At 39.7% G+C, this 19582-nt stretch overlaps 1 protein-coding gene across 4 annotated transcripts in view; it reads right to left on the reverse strand.

Annotated features, from left to right (window-relative positions):
• The window catches only part of RERE (arginine-glutamic acid dipeptide repeats), a 421678-nt gene that overhangs the window by 246230 nt on the left and 155866 nt on the right, over positions 1-19582 (reverse strand). For all 4 annotated transcript variants that reach the window (XM_034671164.1, XM_034671162.1, XM_034671166.1 and 1 more), the window contains exon 2: positions 12912-13380. In XM_034671164.1, coding sequence (XP_034527055.1) covers positions 12912-13236 — 325 coding nt within the window. In that variant the 5' untranslated portion in view covers positions 13237-13380. The remainder of the gene's footprint in view (positions 1-12911; positions 13381-19582) is intronic.

The following is a 19582-nucleotide window of genomic DNA, read 5'->3' on the forward strand; positions in this document are numbered from 1 at the left end:
TTCCAAATGCACTACATTCAGCCTCAATCACCTGGAAAAGGAGATGAAATCTGTTTGCCACCTAATTTAGATGATCTATTTTTCTCATCTGGTTTGGTCTTTTTTACTGTTCATTCTTCCTTTATCATTGTTCTTGTACCATCTTGTGTGAAAACCATGTTCAGAACTTGACAGAGAGGATGACCATGAAATGAAAGTACAACAGGTAAGCTTGCTCTCTGCTGAGAAGAGGCCATTAACAAGCCAAGCTACGTAACCTCAGTTTATTTTTTCTACAGACTTTATTTATTTTATTTGGCAGAGAGAGAGAGCACAAGCAGGGAGAGCAGCCGGCAGAGGGGGAAGTAGAAGCAGGCCCCCCGCTGAGCAAGGAGCCCCATGCAGGCCTCGATCCCAGGACCCCGGGATCATGACCTGAGCTGAAGGCAGACGCCGAAGACGACAGCTTAACAGACTGAGCCACCCAGGCGCCCCTACAAACCATCAATTTAAAAAAAAAAAAAAAGTGGGCTTCTAAGTCTTTTTATCAACACATTAAGTATAAGGGGCTCTTGATAAACCCTGCATGCCACCTTTTTTTTTTAAACTTCATATAATGTTTTAAATTAGCTAGATAGATACAGACTCTACCGTGACCAAAAAAAGAAAAAAAAAAAGACAGCTTTCTACGTTCACCATGATATACTCCAGAAAGGGTCTCAAGAAGTAATAACTAAACTTGGTAACCAATACCCAAAACAAAAGCTCTATCAACTATAGCAAACTCAAACCATAGCTAGAGTAAGTCCAATTCGGATTCAGACACATAAATACACATAACCAGGAATGCACCATGAATCACCCACCAGAATGAGGTCCTGAACAGCCAGAGAGTATATTCAACTGAGCCATATTAACACTGGCAGAGGTATTTGAGAGCAATCTCTGCTCTCAAAATAACTTTAGCCAGGGATTCCATGGGTTTTCCACACTTTATTGAGATTTTTTTTATAGTATTTGAGCTGGCAAAGCAGCTTCCTAAGAAAAATTTGTATGAGCCTCCTCCCGTGTCACTGAATAACTTCATAATAGGTCACTCGACAGGCAACATAGTGAGAATTAGTGAGCATTCCACCAAACGTTTTAAATATCTAAAGGATTACAATGGCTAAGAAAATGAAAGAATACAAAATCCTAATAGAGTCAAAGATTTTCATCTTTGGAGAGGAATCACATGCATCTTAGGATCCCCATCATGTTCAACAGTCTTTAGAGGCAAACTTGAAATCAATGTTTAAAAAAGGTGGGGGACGGGGCGCCTGGGTGGCACAGCTGTTAAGCGTCTGCCTTCGGCTCAGGGCGTGATCTCGGCGTTGTGGGATCAAGCCCCACATCAGGCTCTTGGACTATGAGCCTGCTTCTTCCTCTCCCACTCCCCCTGCTTGTGTTCCCTCTCTCGCTGGCTGTCTCTATCTCTGTCGAATAAATAAATAAATCTTTAAAAAAAATAAATAAATTTAAAAAAAAATTAAAAAGGTGGGGGAGGGGAGCAGGCAGTCAAGCATAAGAGAGTTGCAGACTTTTGCGGCTAGCCAAAGAATAGATATCGCAAAGGTGAGAAGCCATCTCTTTTTTGGAGTTTTGAAGACGGAAACTTAGTGACTATAAATATCCTCCTTTAGTAGGTGTACATATCTGAAAAGATTGAAAGATTAAAAAAACTGTGATTAAAAATTAAGTAACCCAGATTAACTGGGGTGGGAATTACCTCCTTAAATTGATATGCACCCTTTATCCCTGTGAAGATTTAAAATTAAGAAAGATTTAAGAGAATCAACAACTATATTAACATTTTCTGGGTTAATAAAGAAAATCAAGATATATGTGATATTTTTATTCTTTTTATAGTTAAAAACATTTAGCTTGTAACAACAGACCTGTATTTCCAATTGTGAAAAGTAACACTCACCCAGCACTTTGTTATAGGCCTGGCCCTTTCTAAAGCCCTGTGTGTTTGTGTTCACTCACTTAATCCCCATCACAGCACTTGAGTTGGGTACCCTGATGCCCATTTGGCTGATAAAGAAACAAAAGCACAGAGTTTGCTCCCTGGCACCTCCACCCATCCTCAGTGGCTAAACTACCTGGACTCCACAGGACTTTTTCTCTGTGAAATGGATTGAAACATGCAGTCAGGATTGAAACCTAAGTGAGTTTATGCCCAGCACTGAAATATCTAAGACACCTTTTTAGGTTCACTTCATTTACAGGTCTGATTTATTTCACTTATAAGAAGAGTTAAGTACTTGAGAAGGTTTATGTTAATAGATCCCTTAGCAATAGAAATCAAATATTAAATTATTTAATAAGCAAGTCTAAACGCTGAAGATATTAACTACTTTATCAATAAGAGCAATTATAATTCAAGAAAGCCTTAAAAGTGATTAAAATTTGTTTAATTTACAAAAGGGTTAAGGTAAAAACTTTTTTAAACTTCAACAAACTGAATACTGAGGTCAATTTTTTTGTATGCATATTTGTGTGTGTGTATGTGTGTGTAATCTTTTCTACATTTAAATATCAGCCTTAAAAGACCCTGCCCAAGAAAGTTCCTAGATCAACTGCTCTGTACATGTGTTTACTACCCAACTCCTAAGGAGACATAGCTGAGACAATGGTATTCAAGAAAGTCTGCCCAAGAAACACAGGGTGAACCCTCAAGTGTAGTCACTACCCCTGCCTATGCCTATAAGTATTTAGAAACAAATGATGAGGTGCCTAGAATGTGGGATCCAGAAAACAGATGAGAAGATAGCCAGGAAGCTACATTCTGAATTTGATGATTCATTGCTCACAAAAATGGTTTCAAAGAATTAGCATTTAAAATGTTCTTGCCATTACCAAGGGTGATTTTTAAATGGCCATATGTGAAACATTCTTGTTTCTTTTTTTTTTTTAAGATTTTATTTATTTATTCATTCGACAGAGATAGAGACAGCCAGCGAGAGAGGGAACACAAGCGGGGAGTGGGAGAGGAAGAAGCAGGCTCATAGTGGAGGAGCCTGATGTGGGGCTCGATCCCGTAACACTGGGATCACGCCCTGAGCCGAAGGCAGACGCTTAACTGCTGTGCCACCCAGGCGCCCCGAATCATTCTTGTTTCTTTTGGAGTACACAGTTTTACAATACATCCTAATTCAGTGTAACTTATGTAGATAACTTCTACTATAATACTATGTATTATGTTGCAGTTCTGCAGAAAATGCTCCTAAAAATAAAAGGGCTTATATAAAATACAGGGAAAGGGGCAGAATCCTCAAAACCTACAGAGCTCAGAAATCATATTACTACATTTCCTCCAATCAATAATTATATCTCAAGAAAGAAGACCTTACAAGCAGGCACCCCAGAGTGGCTGAAGGCTGCTGTAGGAAATACTTAAAATACATAAAGGGGCACCTGAGTGGCTCAGTCAGTTAAGCGTCGATTCTTGGTTTCAGCTCAGGTCAAAATCTCAGGGTTGTGGGATCGAGCCCCGCACTGGGCTCCGCACTGGGCGTGGAGCTTGCTTAAGAGTCTCCCTCTTCCGGGGCGCCTGGGTGGCACAGCGGTTAAGCGTCTGCCTTCGGCTCAGGGCGTGATCCCGGCGTTGTGGGGGCGAGCCCCACATCAGGCTCCTCCGCTGGGCGCCTGCTTCTTCCTCTCCCACTCCCCCTGCTTGTGTTCCCTCTCTCACTGGCTGTCTCTCTCTCTGTCGAATAAATAAATAAAATCTTTAAAAAAAAAAAAAAAAAGAGTCTCCCTCTTCCTCTGCCTCCCACCCTCTCCCTCTCTTTAAAAAAAAAAAAAAAACACCAAAAAACAGATTCTGGCTTGAAGGCACCAAAACAATACAGATTAACATGGGGCTTTTGTGAAGTTGAGCACAGCAGGCAAGGCAACCGGCCAGGGCCCTGGCCAGAGCCGGTAGGGTGGGCTGCACCTCTCTAGGGATAGAGCCCTAGGGTACAGGTACTCATTATCTCACTTCATTTTAAATAGAGATGAAAGGGCTCATACCAGTGTAACAGTAAAATTAAAGGTTTAAATTCTCACCTACTTTTTCCTTTCCTGCTAAAATATAATCCTATATTATACTATGTAATTAATTATGTTATAATCTACGCCCCTCTATTCACACTCCTCTTGCCTAGAAACAGTTGCTTATGAGCCAGCCATCGACATCAGTCCTCTATTTACCTATCACATATACAGCAAAACCAACTATAAATATCCATACGTTGTTACATATTCTCACTCAATCTAGTGCTACAGTGAAAGTCTCCTGATGAAGTGGCACACTGAACACGTGTCATTTTTCTGGCTGGCTCTCATCTTCCCCTACAGAAAGGCTCCCTAATTTCATTGTGGGGAATTACCTTAAGCCCTACAATGTACAGTTTTAGGAGGAACAATAAATCGAGGTTTCTGTCTTTTTTTATCCAAGACACAGACATGCAATGCAAGCCTGACCAACTGAATTTACTCTTCCAGGAATGTGCCTCAAACTGAGGGACAGCAAGAACAGTCAGCAAAATGCTTAACGGCACCTATTCCAGTGGTGGCACCAGAAAGAATGGTCAGTAGTTCCCCCTGACCAAAAATAAGAACTGCCCTGGTTCCAGGGAGGTTTCCACCCAATCTGTGAGTTACCCTACCAACAAATTATTTGTGTGTGTGATGTGACCAATGTTCTCCAGTTTTGCATTCAAAAAAAGGTTAAGAAAGAAAATATGCTCACTTTTATTAAATCATAAAAACTATGTTATTTCTCTTTTGGTTGCTGAGTTAAGGGTTCAAATCCAGTAATCAGCATTAGCCTAAATATTTTGGACAGTTTATCTCTCCTGGCTCAGCTTACTTCCCATAATTGTTATGCATTTACCTTTTTAAACATCATTCTCTGTGTGTGTGTGTGTCTGAAAGATAATTTCCAAAAGCGGGCAAGATGTTAACTAAATTTTAGGAGCAGGGAAAAGAAACAAAAACCAGCAAAGTAATTCTATCATTTGCATTTTCCAAGAAATGGGCCTATCTCTTTCTTTCCAAAGGTGTGTTTTGGGCTTGATCTTCAGTATTTTATGCAAATGCCCATCCATTCTTGGCTTTAACAATTCTGTCACAGGCCCATGTGTGGCACTGACCTCTGTGTCTTCTTCTCCTTATCTGTGTAACAGGGAAACAATGACTTTTTAAAGGACTAGCAACAACGCATGTAAAGTAAGCCCAGTACTGGAAACAGCAGGCGCTTTAAACATGGTCATTAGTTATCATCCATGGTTACAGCTTCCTCACTCCCTCATGTGTCTGCTTCCACCCAAGTTCGCAGTTCCCTCTGCAATCAAGCACTGTACAGGATCCAAATCATTCCCAACTGACTAGTCAACTGCTCTGTTCCTCCTGAACCATATGTGCTTTATTTCACATAAAAATCTCAAGCCATCAAAGTGTATCTTCCTTCCCTACCACCTTTTTCTTTTTTTGTTTCTGGAGCAGCCTAAACTCTAGTCTGCCATAAATAAGTGACAGGTGTGCTGGGATGCTGGCCTCTCAGCCCTTAAGGCAATGTGCTCATTTTCTATTTGTACATTAACTTGAAAAAGACTAGGAAGCACTGGTCTAGATCAATGGTTCTCAAACTTTAATGTGTACTTAAATCACCTGGGAATCTTATGAAAACAAAAACTCTGATTCAGCAGATCTGCTGTGGAACCTGAGATTTTGCATTTCTAACCAACTCTCGTGGGATACCAACCTGTGGCCAACACTTGGAGCACCAAATATCTAGAGCACATGTTTCATAATACTTAATGACCCTTTCCTGATGAAATAAAAAAAATACAATTAATTAGTCTCGAATTTTCCTTCACCATTTTTTTTGTTACAGTAACTTTAGAACAGTTTCCCTTGTTCCTTCTACTCTCATAGAGATGAAGCAATAGCTCTTAGTGTGCTAAAAAATTCTTTTACATAAGCAGAATTTGCTAACATCCTAATATGTGCTAAAAGGCAATCACTTCCTGAGACTCAGAAAAAGATGAAATAAAATTTCAATAGAAACAGAAAAAAGATGGGATGCCTGGGTAGCTCAGTCGGTTAAGCATGTGCCTTGGGCTCGGGTCATGATCCCAGGGGCCGGGGATTGAGTCCCACGTCAGGTTCCTTGCTCAGCGGAGAGCCTGCTTCTCCCTCTGCCTGCTGCTCCCCTGCTTATGCGCTCACTGGGACTCTCTCTCTCTCTGACAAAAAAAATCTTAAAAAAAAAAAGAAGAAGAAGAAGAAGAAGAAACAGGAAAAAAAATTAATGTAATCTACCACTAAAACCACACTAGAATGTGATTAAAAACAAGAAATTTTCACAACTGTTCTAAGGACACATAACTAAGAAAGCCGATGTGCTTACTCAAACCTGAGTCTACCTAGCAGCAAAGCTCTTCCCACCTATTACGGGCTGAACTGTATCCCCCCAAATTCAGATGTGATATCCTAACCCCCAATACCTGAGAACGTGACCTTACAAGAGGAAAAAGGATCAACACAAATGTAATGAGTTAAAATGAGGTGGACCCTAAAACCATATGCAGCACGGGTGAGGGCCCTAATCCACCATGATCAGTATCCTTATGCAAAGGAGAAATCTGGGCAGACACAGGGACAGGCACAAATGGAGAATGCCATATGAAGAAGACTGCAGGTATGTAGCACAAGACAAAGAACTACCAGAAGCTCAGAGAGGCCTGAAAAAACAGATCTTTCCTCTTGCCTTCAGAAGGAGCACGACCCTGTTGACTCCTTGATCTTCAAGTTCTAGCCTCCAAAACTATGAGACGATATATTTCTGTTGCGTAAGCCACTCAGTCTGTGGTATTCTGTTATGGCAGCCCTAGCAAAGGCATACACTGCCTCGCTGTGCTTCCTCCTCCCAAATAAAAGGTTTAAAGAGGATTATGCAGACTGCAATCACAGCAGAGTCCAGCACGCCAATGAAGATCTTGGGATTGATCCTACTGCCAACAAGGGATCCACTGGAAGGCATTAAGCAGGTTAATACTGGGTTTATTGACTGCAAACAAATCTGTAACACATGCCAAACCACTTTCATTCAAGCTGAGCCTAAAGGTTCCTTTATCCAGAATTTGTATTTTTCATCACACAAAAAATATTCTTGCAATCACCAGAAAAACTTGCGCCTCAACCCAAAATAAGAATGCCACAAGACACCTTCGCTTGCGTGTCACATCTACCTAAAATTCTTCAACAAGTACAAGAGACACAGATAAAAGGATACAGATCAAATGCAGTTTTATTTTCTCCAAAAATTTATGTACTGGAACACCAAATGGCAGAATTTTATTTTGCTTTATTTTATTTTATTTTTGTGTTTATTTCTAATGTTTGTCTTAGCAGTTGCCATAGATAAGTTTTCAATTATTCAGAGAATCAAGCCTTTGAAACCAAAGTCAGGCTCTTACCAGGTCGAAGTGCAACCCCTCAGCGAACAATCAGTAGCTAAATGTTAAGACATGCCATTTGTTAAAACACTGGGGACTCTCTTCCCTCTTTAACTAGGAACTTGACTCAAAGGGAAATTATCCACTAGGAAAATAGTTTCATGTTTTGACTTTTTAAGTAAATTTTTCATTAAGGTATAGCACATACATAAAAAGCACAAAGCATGATAAACTCCCACAATGCAAATAAACCCACGTAACTGGCAGTGTCACCATGAAAAGGAACAAGACCAGGCCCTGGAAGGTGCTCTTCCTGGAATCATACAGTATTAGACTTTTTTGTGTCTACTCAACATTACACTCAATTAATAGTCTACTTTTAACTGCAGTAGTTGTTCAAAAATATGTACATTCCATTCTCATTCAAACCAGATTCCCAGGTTTTATTTTGTTTAGTTTGGATTTTTTCCAGCTTAAATTCCATTTGCATCAAAGGAAATTAACACCTCAATGTTCAATGTATACTCAGTTCTAATTTCTAGGTCTTTTTTTCAGTTCAAGTCCCCAGTTCCTAATAAAGGGGGAAATTTTGCAAATAAAAAGAGGAAATGTTTTATTTCACCTAAGATTTCATAAACTACAAACTTAAAGTTCTTTGTCTTCTATATACAACATTTACCTTCATGAAAATAACAAACTTCTTCATAAAGGTAGAAGGAACACAGACATAACAAACTTGAAAATCCCGAATCTTTATTTCTCCCCCACCCATGTATATGTTTAAGATTTCTGTTATTCTAGGTATATATCTAGGGTAAATGGAAGAGTCAAACAGAAGTAGCAGTGGATATGACAAAATACAAGAAATGCAGAACCAACTTAACAGGCATTTTTTTTTAAAGAACATGTTTCCTTATCAAAATAGCAAGCAAGCTGATAAGCCAAAATGAAAAAGTATCTCTCAATAATTTGAATTTGATTTTTTGACTGTATTACATGATCAGGAATAAAAAAATCATAGTATCTAACTGAAAATAGTGAATACACTATTGGTGAGAATGTAAATGGGTACAGCTACTCACTACAGAAAATGGTTTGGTGCTAAGTGAAATAAGTCAAGCAGAGAAAGACAATTATCATGTGGTTTCACTCATTTGTGGAACATAAGAAATAGCAGGGAGATCGGTAGGAGAAGGAAGGGAAGAATGAAGGCGGGGTAATCATAAGGGGAAATGAACCACGAGAGACAATGGACTCTGAGAAACAAACTGAGGGCTTCAGAGGGGAGAGGGGTGGGGGATTGGGATAGGCCAGTGATGGGTATTAAGGAGGGCACGTATTGCATGGAGCACTGGGTGTTACACACAATGAATCATGGAACACTACATCAAAAACTAAGGATGTACTGTATGGTAACTAACATAACATAATAAAAAAGTTTAAAAAAAGAAAAAAAGGGGAAAAAAAAGAAAAAGGCAGTTCCTCAAAAAACTAAAAATAGAACCACCACACAATAGAGCAATTCCACTTCTGGGTATTTAGCTGAAGGAAATGAAATGACTATCTAGAAGAGATATCCACACCCTTATGTTCACTGTAGCATTATTCACAACCTAAGTGACTCCAAATGGATGAATGGATCCAGAAAACGTCGTATATACATACATATTACCTGGCCAATAAAAAAAGGGGTGGGGGAGGGGGATCCTGAGAACCGGATGAACCCTGAGGTCATCATGCTAAGGCAAACAGACAGAAAAAGACAAAATAGTGCATGGTGTCACTTACATGTGGAATCTAAAAACACCAAACTCACTGAAACAGAGAACAGATTAGTGGCTGCCACAGGGAGGGGGGTGGGGGGGATGGAGGGAACGGGTGGAGGTGGTCAAAGGGTACAAACTTCCAGTTAAAAGATGAAAAAGTTCTGGGGATATTATATACAACACAGTGACTGAAGTTAAAAATACTGCATTTTAAAAATATTTAAAAATAAAAAAACAAACTGTACAGAAAAAAAATAAATACTGCATTGCATGTTTGAAAGTTAAGAAAGTAGATTAAGTTTTCACCACACACACACACACACAATAGTACCTATGTGTGGTGATGGATGCGTTAACTAGCCTTATTGTGGTAATCATTTTGTAATATACACATATTTAAAATCACTACATTGTACATCTTGAACAACATTAAATGTCAATTACATCTCAGTAAAGCTGGGGGGAGGGGGAGAAAATAGTGGAAAGAAATTAATATGCCACCCACAGCAAACTTTAGAAATCAATATCCTATGCTAAAGAAGCCCATAAGGGAAATCTGGCTGCACACAGCTGTGTAATAAATCAATTTGTTACCATGACAGTCATCTCAAAAGCACAGTAATGGTTGATAGACAACAAAGAAGTTAGATTAGACATGGGGGCAATATATAATAGAGCCCTACAAGGTTTTTGTTTTGGTTTTTATGGTAAGTCTTAAATCATTTATCGGCAAATAAATGATTCAAGATAGACTTCCATATTCTAACCTATGCCATTATTCATCCATCCATTCTATTATTCTAACTTGGACATCATTCATCAGTCAATAAATGTTTGAAAAGTTTTCAGAAATTTATTCAACAAATATTTAAAAATACACACTATGTGTACATTACTGTCATAGGTGCCAGGAATTCAATGATAAGCAAAAGCAGATTTTCTGCCTTTATGGAGGAGACAGATATTAATCCTAAAGTAACAGAAATAAAAATTATTAGTTGTAAGTTCTAGAAAAGATTCATAATGCTATGACACTGTTTATTAAGGAAATCTGTGTAACCTGGGAGAGGAAAGGCAGTAACTCTGAAAGGGAAGCACTGAAAGAAGGACAGGAATTAAGTAAGTCTGTCTGTGTGTGTATATGGAGAAGAGGTTCGCTAGCCTGAGGCAAGAGCAAGTTGCAAGTGCAAATGGCCTGAAGCAGGAGGCAACAGGAGCAATAAGTAGCTTCAAGTCAAGCTGAGCTCCTGTGGACAAAATAGAAATAACTCCACAGAGATGAGGAGCAGGGGCAAAAAAGAGCTGGTTGTGACTATGCATGAGATTAAATTTTAGCTAGTAACAACCTCTAAATAATATCCACTTTCTCAATAAAATCTCATTCTTCTCAGACCAAATAATCTGAAGAACACTGAGAGGTCAAGGTCAGTCTCCTTACCAAAGAGTCACACACCCACTGGACCTAGCAATGTGCAAACCCCAGGCCACAACACTGTCACCCACCTGAATACAAGGGGCACCTCACACAAAGTGGTTATGCTCTGAGTATCACAGAAAATTTCACATCACTTTTGGTTTTCATAGATTCTTTATATTTAGCTTCAGGACAGAGCGTATCTTTTTCATATTTCACAAAGGTCCTCAAGATTTACAAAACAATGCCTGCCTTCATAAATTACTCAGTTCAACTCCAAAACACTTCAAGAACTCACTGTTTGTAAACAAGCCCCAAGTGACATCCCTTCACATACTCTTCCATACATACAACAAGCAGGAAGGGCTTCTACTATCCACTAAAAGGTGCAAGATCAATGGGCACCCAAACCCGTTTCCTCAAAAGTGGTTTCCCTTAGAGACATAATCAGCAGAAACAGGATGCCACAATCCCATAAATGGGGAAAAACAGCAGATTTGGTGTTTTGTTTTTTGTTTTTTTTTTTAACATTACAAAGGTTTCCTGAACTGCAGGACATCTCAGGGTCATTTAACTATGAATCTCTTATGACAGGGACAGTATGTACGGCACTTCCCACTCATGTCTGACTACAAATACTTGAGGGAGGTATCAGCACTAACACAGGAGTAACATTCCCTTGAGAAAGGTGGGCATTCGGTACTGCACAAGGCAGTAGGCCTTTTGACAATGATCCAGACGATCACATTATCACACTGAATTGTTATGTATCATGAGAAAAGGATAACAAGATCTTTCTTTATTTTTAAGTTATGATACTCTAACCTGTATCTAAAAAAGTTAACACGTTCTGTTCCTTTCTCGCGATTTAAAATTGAATAGATTGATGTATGTAATGCGTGGTAACTCTATAATAAGATATTCTTCAGTGGCTCAGATATTCTTACTGTCCAATATCTAAGTCTTTTAAATCACAGACACTGACAATATTGTAACCCACACATTACTAGATCTCTACCGCAGAGCTCTCACTCACCTAAAACCTAACGCTATACTTTTATGTCACATAAGTATCTCCTCAATCATCAATAAATGAAAGCTGTGACTACAAGTTTACATAAGTTCTAATACTGTTTATCTTTTGAAATACAGAACAAATTCCTATACAGGGGGGAAAAAATCTGGTACTTTACACAAAGTTCAGAAAAGTTAGAGTACTCCTCAGTAAACCAAATGTACCAGGTTAATGACATAATGTAATTTCTTTAACTTCTCTTTCCTAGAAGAACAGCAAACCAGGAGGCTTTTAATCTCTTAATTACACCTCATGAAATTCGTGTCACTTCTCAGCATTATAAGTAACTCAAACAAAACCACTTTAGCTAGTTTTATTGACTTCTGTAACAAAAATACCTTAATACACACAATACCTGACACGAGAAAAGAAAAGTTCTAGGGGGCGCCTGGGTGACTCTGTTGAGCCTCTGACTTGTGATTTCAGCTGGGGTCATGATTTCATGGGTCATGGGACACAGCCCCAGTTCCAGCTCAGCGGGGAGTCTGCTTGGGAATCGCTCCCTCCTTCTCTCTGCCCCTCCTCCCACTCATACACACATTTACTCTCTCTCCCTCTCTCTCAAATAAATAAATCTTTTCCAAAAGGTGGGGGAGAAAGTTTTGCGGGTGCCCGGTAGGTTCCCTGCATCTCATCTGAAGGCTGGTCTGTCTCTCTCTGAACAATGCTATAAACCCCAATACACTGAGTCAACTATAGTACATTTTCTGGTAAACAAAGCAAGTTAGTTGTCTTCATCTGTTATCATTGGTTAGAGATTCTGAAGCTCAATTCCTTGGAAAAGGAGGTTACCATAGAAATAAACTTTGGTCTAAAGGCTTTTAAAAAGACATCTTCAGCTTCTGCTCACTCCTGCAGCTAATGTGAAACATCCTGCTTCCAAGAATCTTAACTAAGGTTTACTTACCCTACCATGTATTCTATTCTGCGGGGTGCTGAAGATAAAGAGCAAGAGGTACAGCACAAGGACACGAGGGAAGAAATGACAAACGCACAAACTAGGACAGAAGACCAAGCTGAGGTAGACACGAGCAAGAAGCCAGTGAATCCAACTGCCCCAAAATGGGTTAATGTGTTTCCTACCCAAAACTACTATCTCCTTTTTTGGGTCCCCTGCCTTCCCTAATGTGTAAAGAGGCCTGTAAATGCTGATGTCATTTCTCCACCACAAACACTGTGCTCCTTACCTCCTGGTCTGTAGACAACATCATCCTCAGTGATGTAAGAGGTTATCTCGCCAGTGTCTGTCCTTTCATAACGAGATTTTTTTTTCGGTGGTTTCTTTTTGTTCTTCTTTGTGGACTCCTCCGTGGTGGCACTATTGTTATCATTATCCTCATCTTCGCTGTGGTCACTCTCGGCATAATTTTTGGCTCCTCCTTCCAAGGTGCAACTCCTGCGTGGTCTTGAATTCTCACCCTCTCTTGCTTTGTCTCGTTTATCTCTTTCTCGGTCCCGATCTCGGTCCCGGTCCTTCTCTTTGTCTTTGTCTTTGTCTTTGTCAGCTGTCATGATTCGCCACGTGCCTTCTTCTGTCCTCTCACGGCTAGGCCTCCGTGAAAGGTAGACAGTAAGCCTGGGCTTCAGTCTTCTGAATTTCTCACTCAATTCCAGGGAAAATCCAACCACTCCAACTACCCCAACGTTTCAAAAACGCTAGGCAAGAAAAGACAGAAAGAGAAACTGATGTTACTTTAACATTTTCTCATATTTCCTTCCTAAAATAATGTTTTGTTAAATGAATCTCTTACTCATGTTTTAGCCCCAAAAACCTGCCAAATCATAGGAAAAAAGTTAGGGCAAGTGATACAAAGTTTAAGTAGATAAAGCTTTTTGGTTTCAGCTAGTGTATGTTTTGGGATTTACCACCACACCAATAATGAAAAACATCTCAATGCATAATAGTAAACCATACTTTCTGTACACATCAATTGTTTTTCTTCTTTTGAAGGAAAAAGTAAAGTGTACCCTAATACACAACATATAATGGCTGTAATTATACAAAAGGAGTTTCATAACCCAAAATATTAATTTACAAGGGCAAGAACCTATATACTAAAACTACTTCCACGTGGGGGAAAAAAAATAATTTGGATAGCCTGGAAAAATGTCTCAAGATGTCTCTCACAGGGAACTATCTTCTGAAGACTCTTTCTAGCCACATCTCCAAATTTCCAGAGCTCCTCTCAAGAATAAACACAGGCACTGACTCAAATAAAAGCGATGACCCTCAGAGCAAGGTTCTTTTGCCTTCAATTACTATTTTTCCCATCTTCTAAGTCTACTGCTCTAGTTATTTTACAGGAAAAATGATATTCTCTGAATTATCTCTGCCTTAACAAAACAAAACAGCTTCCAAAAACAACCTTCCATCTTTAGGGAATATTACGTGGCTTTTAAATTCTTTCAAATTTCCACTATTAATAACTTCCCTAGTAAACTCCTCTGTAGAACTAAGCCCAACAAGGAAAGACTGAAGTTTTCAAGACTTTACAATGAGAAGAGAGAGTCTCCAATTCCAACCCAACACAATTATTATAAAAATTTTACAGGGCGGGTGTAGGACGATGATAGACAGATAGGGACTGTTTCTTTTACAAGTCAGTTTGGGGACAGTCATAATTACCAGTAATTTATCTTTTGCCCTCCTGTATCATCTTCCTCAACATCTTCTCTCATTTGTTCAACGATCTATACTAAACACTATCTATGTGCCAGGTGTTCGGAACTGAAGACACAATGAGGGAAAAATTCAGAGTCCTTGCCCTCAATGTTCTAATGCCAAAAAAAAAAAAAAAAAAAAAAAAAAGCAAGGAACTGATCAATATGAGAACCATCTGTTTCTTATGTTACTAGGGCCAGACAGAAAACGACATATGCAAACAAAAGATTGGTCCTCTTTACTTAGACAACAATAAACAAATCAACTTGCAATTACATGCCTTAAACACAGAGAAAATCCTATCTGGTCGTGCCAAAACCATAAAAATTATCATATACTCTCTCCAAAACTGTTAGGTCAAATCTGACACCAGAAAAGACCTCTCCATAAGCACCTCAAATACCCTTAGGCATTCAAGAAAATATAAAATATTCACAACCGCCTATGGGAGACAGACCTTTGAACGAGCAATAATGCTGACAATTTAAAGCAAAGTCAGAAGGGAGAAAGCATGTAGCACAGACGTAGATTACTTCCTTCTACAAAGAAATATGCTTCTAGATAGGATTTCAATTTTCTAAACATATTTCAAGAAAATGAAAAATTATCCTAGTGCCTGCAAAAGTTCTGCCTAGATGAATCATCTGCTAAACAGACAGTAATACACTCCCAAGTCCCTGTGGGCCACTAGTGTTAGCAAATGAAAATACACAGAGACATATTACTTTCTCCACTGGGCTTAAGTTTAAAGCATGAACAAGCCAATCACGCAAGAAAGAAAACTATCAGCTAACACCGTTGTTAAAACATTCCTCTTTGACACTGAAAACATACCAAGGTCTACTGGGAATCTAAAAAGAACAAGGAGCTTAGGCTGAAAACCTCTTAGACATAGCTCAAGGACAGACAACTGATGAATTTAAGAAAAAGATCATGCTCTCCAGGGTTAACAAGATAACCAGAAAATTATGTAAAAATATTATTTCTGTACTCAAAAAGGAAAGAAATATTAAGTCTAAATTGTACATTCAACACTACTCCTTACAAAATCACATACTAGTTTCTATTTACAAAGAAATTTGAGTTATTTCTGCCAAGAGTAAGCAAGAAAGAAAATTCAAGAAACAACAGAGAGGGCATCCACAAAATAAAATCCTGTGTGTGTACCCAACTTTCAGGTAACTAAGAACAGTGATACTCCAAAGAAAAAGTCAACCAATTACCATTTACATTTGGCTCTAAATTATAGTGCAACAGGGATGTATGTTTTTTTTCCTCTGCATTTACCATACTAATCAGAATTTTTTTGAGCCTCATTATACAATGACCAACACACAATAATAGTGTGACATTTGAGGAAAGAGACCCAGAGAGAAACCAGATGGCAATGAGATGTGTAGTTGTCACTTCAATTTGCTAGAAATGATCTACTAATACAACAACAGCATTTTTGTTAACAATAAGGGGTTTACAAAGCAGGTACCTGCCATGATCTCATTCAATTCTTTCTCTCAACAGCTCAGTGAAATGAACCAGACAGAAGTCACCATCCCCACTTTATACAGACTACAGAAGGGAAACGGAGAAGAAATCATGTGCACGAAGCCATACAGCCAATGATTCTGCCAAAGTAAACCCCATCTGATCTGATTACAACCTACTAGTCAGGTCATTATCTTTGCCCCCAAGGTCACCAGCTCTTCATAAGTGCTAACTTTTCCTGCATGCATCTAGGCTGATAATTTGCACAGATTTAGGAAACACACTCAATTTGTCCTTCCCTTCCCCAAAAGAAATTTTTTTCCAGTAACAAAGACAAAAATATTGAAGGTATTTCTGTCGACCCACTGCTCCATCTAGTTAAACAAAACCAGTAAAATATACTTTGAAAAATTTTTTTTTAAGATTTTATTTTTTTAATTTATTTGAGAAACAGCAAGAGCAAGCACACGTGCACATGAGTGTGAGCCGGGGGGTTGGGGCGGGGGGGAGAGAATCCCAAGCAGACTCCAAACTGAGCTCAGAGCCCCATGCAGGGCTCAATCCCACGACACCAAGGATCAGTTCGGACCTAAGCCGAAATCAAGAGTTGGATGCTTAAATGACTGAGCTACCCAGGCACCCCTATAAGATACTTTAATAAAAAAAAAAAGAAGAAGAAGAAAAGAAAGAAAGAAAGAAAGAAAGACAGACAGACAGAAAGAAAGAAAAGAAAAGATCTAATCTAGAACATGTTCAGATTCACAACAGTCCATCTATTCACTGAACAAATGTCTACCAAATGCCTACTGTATACTAGTTACTGCTTTGGTGTAAGGAAAGCAGCAGAGAACTACACACGAACTTCCCTGCTCTTGTGGAATTGATGTTCCAGGGAGTGGAAAAAGACCATAATCAAAAGAATGATATGTATATAGTACATGGAAAGATCTTAAATGGGGAATCCAATGGGGGGACAGAGTGTGGGAGAATTGCAATTTTAAATGACGGTGAAGGAATGCCTCAGGCTTTGGCCCAAGCTAGCATGTTAGAGAAAAAGCTATGAGGGCGCATGAAGGGAGATCATTCCGGCGGGGGCGGGGGGGGGGTGCAAATGTCCAGAGGCAGAAGTGAGTTGAGCACACTCAAGACACAGGAGGCCGATGGGGCTGCAGTGGCATGAGGAAGAGGGAGAGTGGTGGGAGATGAGTTCAGAGAGGTGAAGGGGGGCTGGATCCTGCCTTGTACACCAGTGTAAGGACACTGGAGCCTTTACTCAAGTGCCACGAAGTGACATGAAGTGACTCCAATGGCACTTCAGCCACTGCAGGGATCTGAGTAACAGAGAAAGACATGATCTGACTTGTGTTTAAGATCACTCTGGTCATTGGGGAAAAAACCTAAAGGGATGCAGGGGTTACAGCATGAAAAGGAGGGAGGCTTACTGCAACAAGCCCGGTAAGAGGCAAAGGTAGCTGGGATGGACCAGCATGGCAGGGGCAGAGAAGGGGAGGAGTCTTATTTTCTATGTATTTTTAAGGTAAGTGTCAAACTGGATGTGCTGACAAACTGGGAGGTGAGGTGTGAGGGAAAGAAGTCAGGAACAACTCCAAGGGTTCTGGCAAGAGCAGCTGGATGATGAAGTGGGCATTATATAAGTTTTGGAAGAAAGATTAAAAGCTCAGGTACGAACATGCTAAGTTTGAAAAGCCTATAAAAACCACATAAAGTTTTTCAGTAGGCAGAGGTCCAGGCTGGAGATAAGAATTTACTTTGTAATTTAGTTTTTAAAGCCATGAGACTGAATGAGACCAGCAAGGAAGTGAATGTGCATAGTTTTTCTGATAAGATTTTTTAAACCCACAAAAACCTTTATTACTCATGCTGGAGTAGAGAGGATATTCAAAACAGACCTACAACTTATACATTTCTAAAAACAGTACCCCTAGGACTCATAAAAAGAAAACATATATTCCTCTCACTAGTTTCTACATTTATCAGGTTGCACTTCATCATTTTATCTTAACTGGTAAAATCCGGTCAGCTAGTCTAGCTGTGTTCGCAGCTAATCCGAGTCAAAGGCCTTCAGGAATCAGTGATACAGAACTACTCTCTTTAACTTCAGTTACTTCACCTTCCACATAAACATCATTTGCCTCTTCAAAGTGAAGCCAACAACCGCCTACAGACCCCTCAACACTACTTATCAGAACCAATTCAGATAAAGTGCCAAAATTTCTGTCATGCTCAGGGCCCAACCCTCACTTTAAGAAAACCATTTCCTGACACTAGTTAAGCAGTCCCAGCTGGACTGAAAAGCCAAGACCCAAGTTCTTGCCACTGCTATGTACTGAACTACCTTGGGCAAATTATTCTACCTCTCTGGATCCGTTTCACTGCTGTGAAACAGGGACAATCACCTGCCACTTCACAGAGCTGCTATGAGAATTAAGTTAATTAAGCATACCATATGAATACGCACTCACAGATTGTGGAGTGCTTTACAGATGTAAGCTCTCACTAGTAGATAATACCCAATAATATATCGCGCTATGCAAGATACAAATGTAGCCAAACATCATCCCCTACCCTCAAGAACTTCTTAGTATCTCTTGTGGCCGGGGGGGGGGGGGATGCTGTTGTACAACTGAGAACTAAATCGTGTAAAATGGACTACAAATGACAAAAATTAAAAAAAAAAAAAAACAAAAAACTCTGGGATCATGTAAAACTCACTTGTCCATGAAAAGTTGCCACTCCTTCTTGAGTTCTCACTCCCTGAATGCTAATAACTCAGTTACGCCAATTCCGTAGTACACTTGACTCACCAAATGCAGCTAGTGGAGTACAATTAATTCTTCCTCATTCAGCCAGATCAAGAAATATTTATGTTTGTTAAATGCCCAACCACACACCAGGCATTTTGCTCAGCTCTTAGGGTCTACCAGTCATATCCTGAATATCTCTAAAATTTTATCCATTGCTCCCGCTGATTCTAGCAAGGCATCATCATCTTTCACACAGATTAATACAACTGCCTTCTAACTGATCTCTGTGACTAAAATTTTGCTTGTTTTTGCCTTCCTTCCAATTCATCCTGCAATGCAGCCAGCCAGCATGTCTGACACTGCACCACTTTTTTTAAACAGCTTTATAGAGATAAAATTCACACACTCACACAATCTAGCCTTTAAAATAAGTACAATTCACTGTCCGCCATTCCTTTCCAAAGACTGTATAGACCTTTCCCTCCTGACTGCCCCCTCTGCTTCTCCAGCTCCATCTCCACCTCTCCTGTATGCTCCAGCCACCTGAAAGCACCTCCTTCCATCTCAGGAACCTACGAGCTTAGAAAACACATCCCTTCCCCTTGGTCGGCCTAACCTCTGCTCACCTTCAGGGCTTCAGGCATTTCTGCTGCCTAACTCCAGGAAGGCTCCCACTGTTCCCCATTCTGCCTGTAAAAGAGCCCTTGCTGATCCCACTACCATCATCCATTGCTAACCTGTGTCCATTCTCCACTAACTGACAAGGACCATGGCTATCATATCATGTTTACTGAAACGACTCCGACTAAAGCAATTTCCTCTCTGTATCAAATCCACTGGAGAGTGTCAAACTCATTATCATTTGACCATTCAGCATCCTGGGGCTGAACAAACATCCTCCTTCTGGGAAGGCTGCTTGACTTTGGCTTACCTGGCAAGGTCCTCTCCT

The sequence above is a fragment of the Ailuropoda melanoleuca genome, chromosome 11 (genome assembly GCF_002007445.2).
Source record: "Ailuropoda melanoleuca isolate Jingjing chromosome 11, ASM200744v2, whole genome shotgun sequence".
Taxonomy (NCBI): domain Eukaryota; kingdom Metazoa; phylum Chordata; class Mammalia; order Carnivora; family Ursidae; genus Ailuropoda; species Ailuropoda melanoleuca.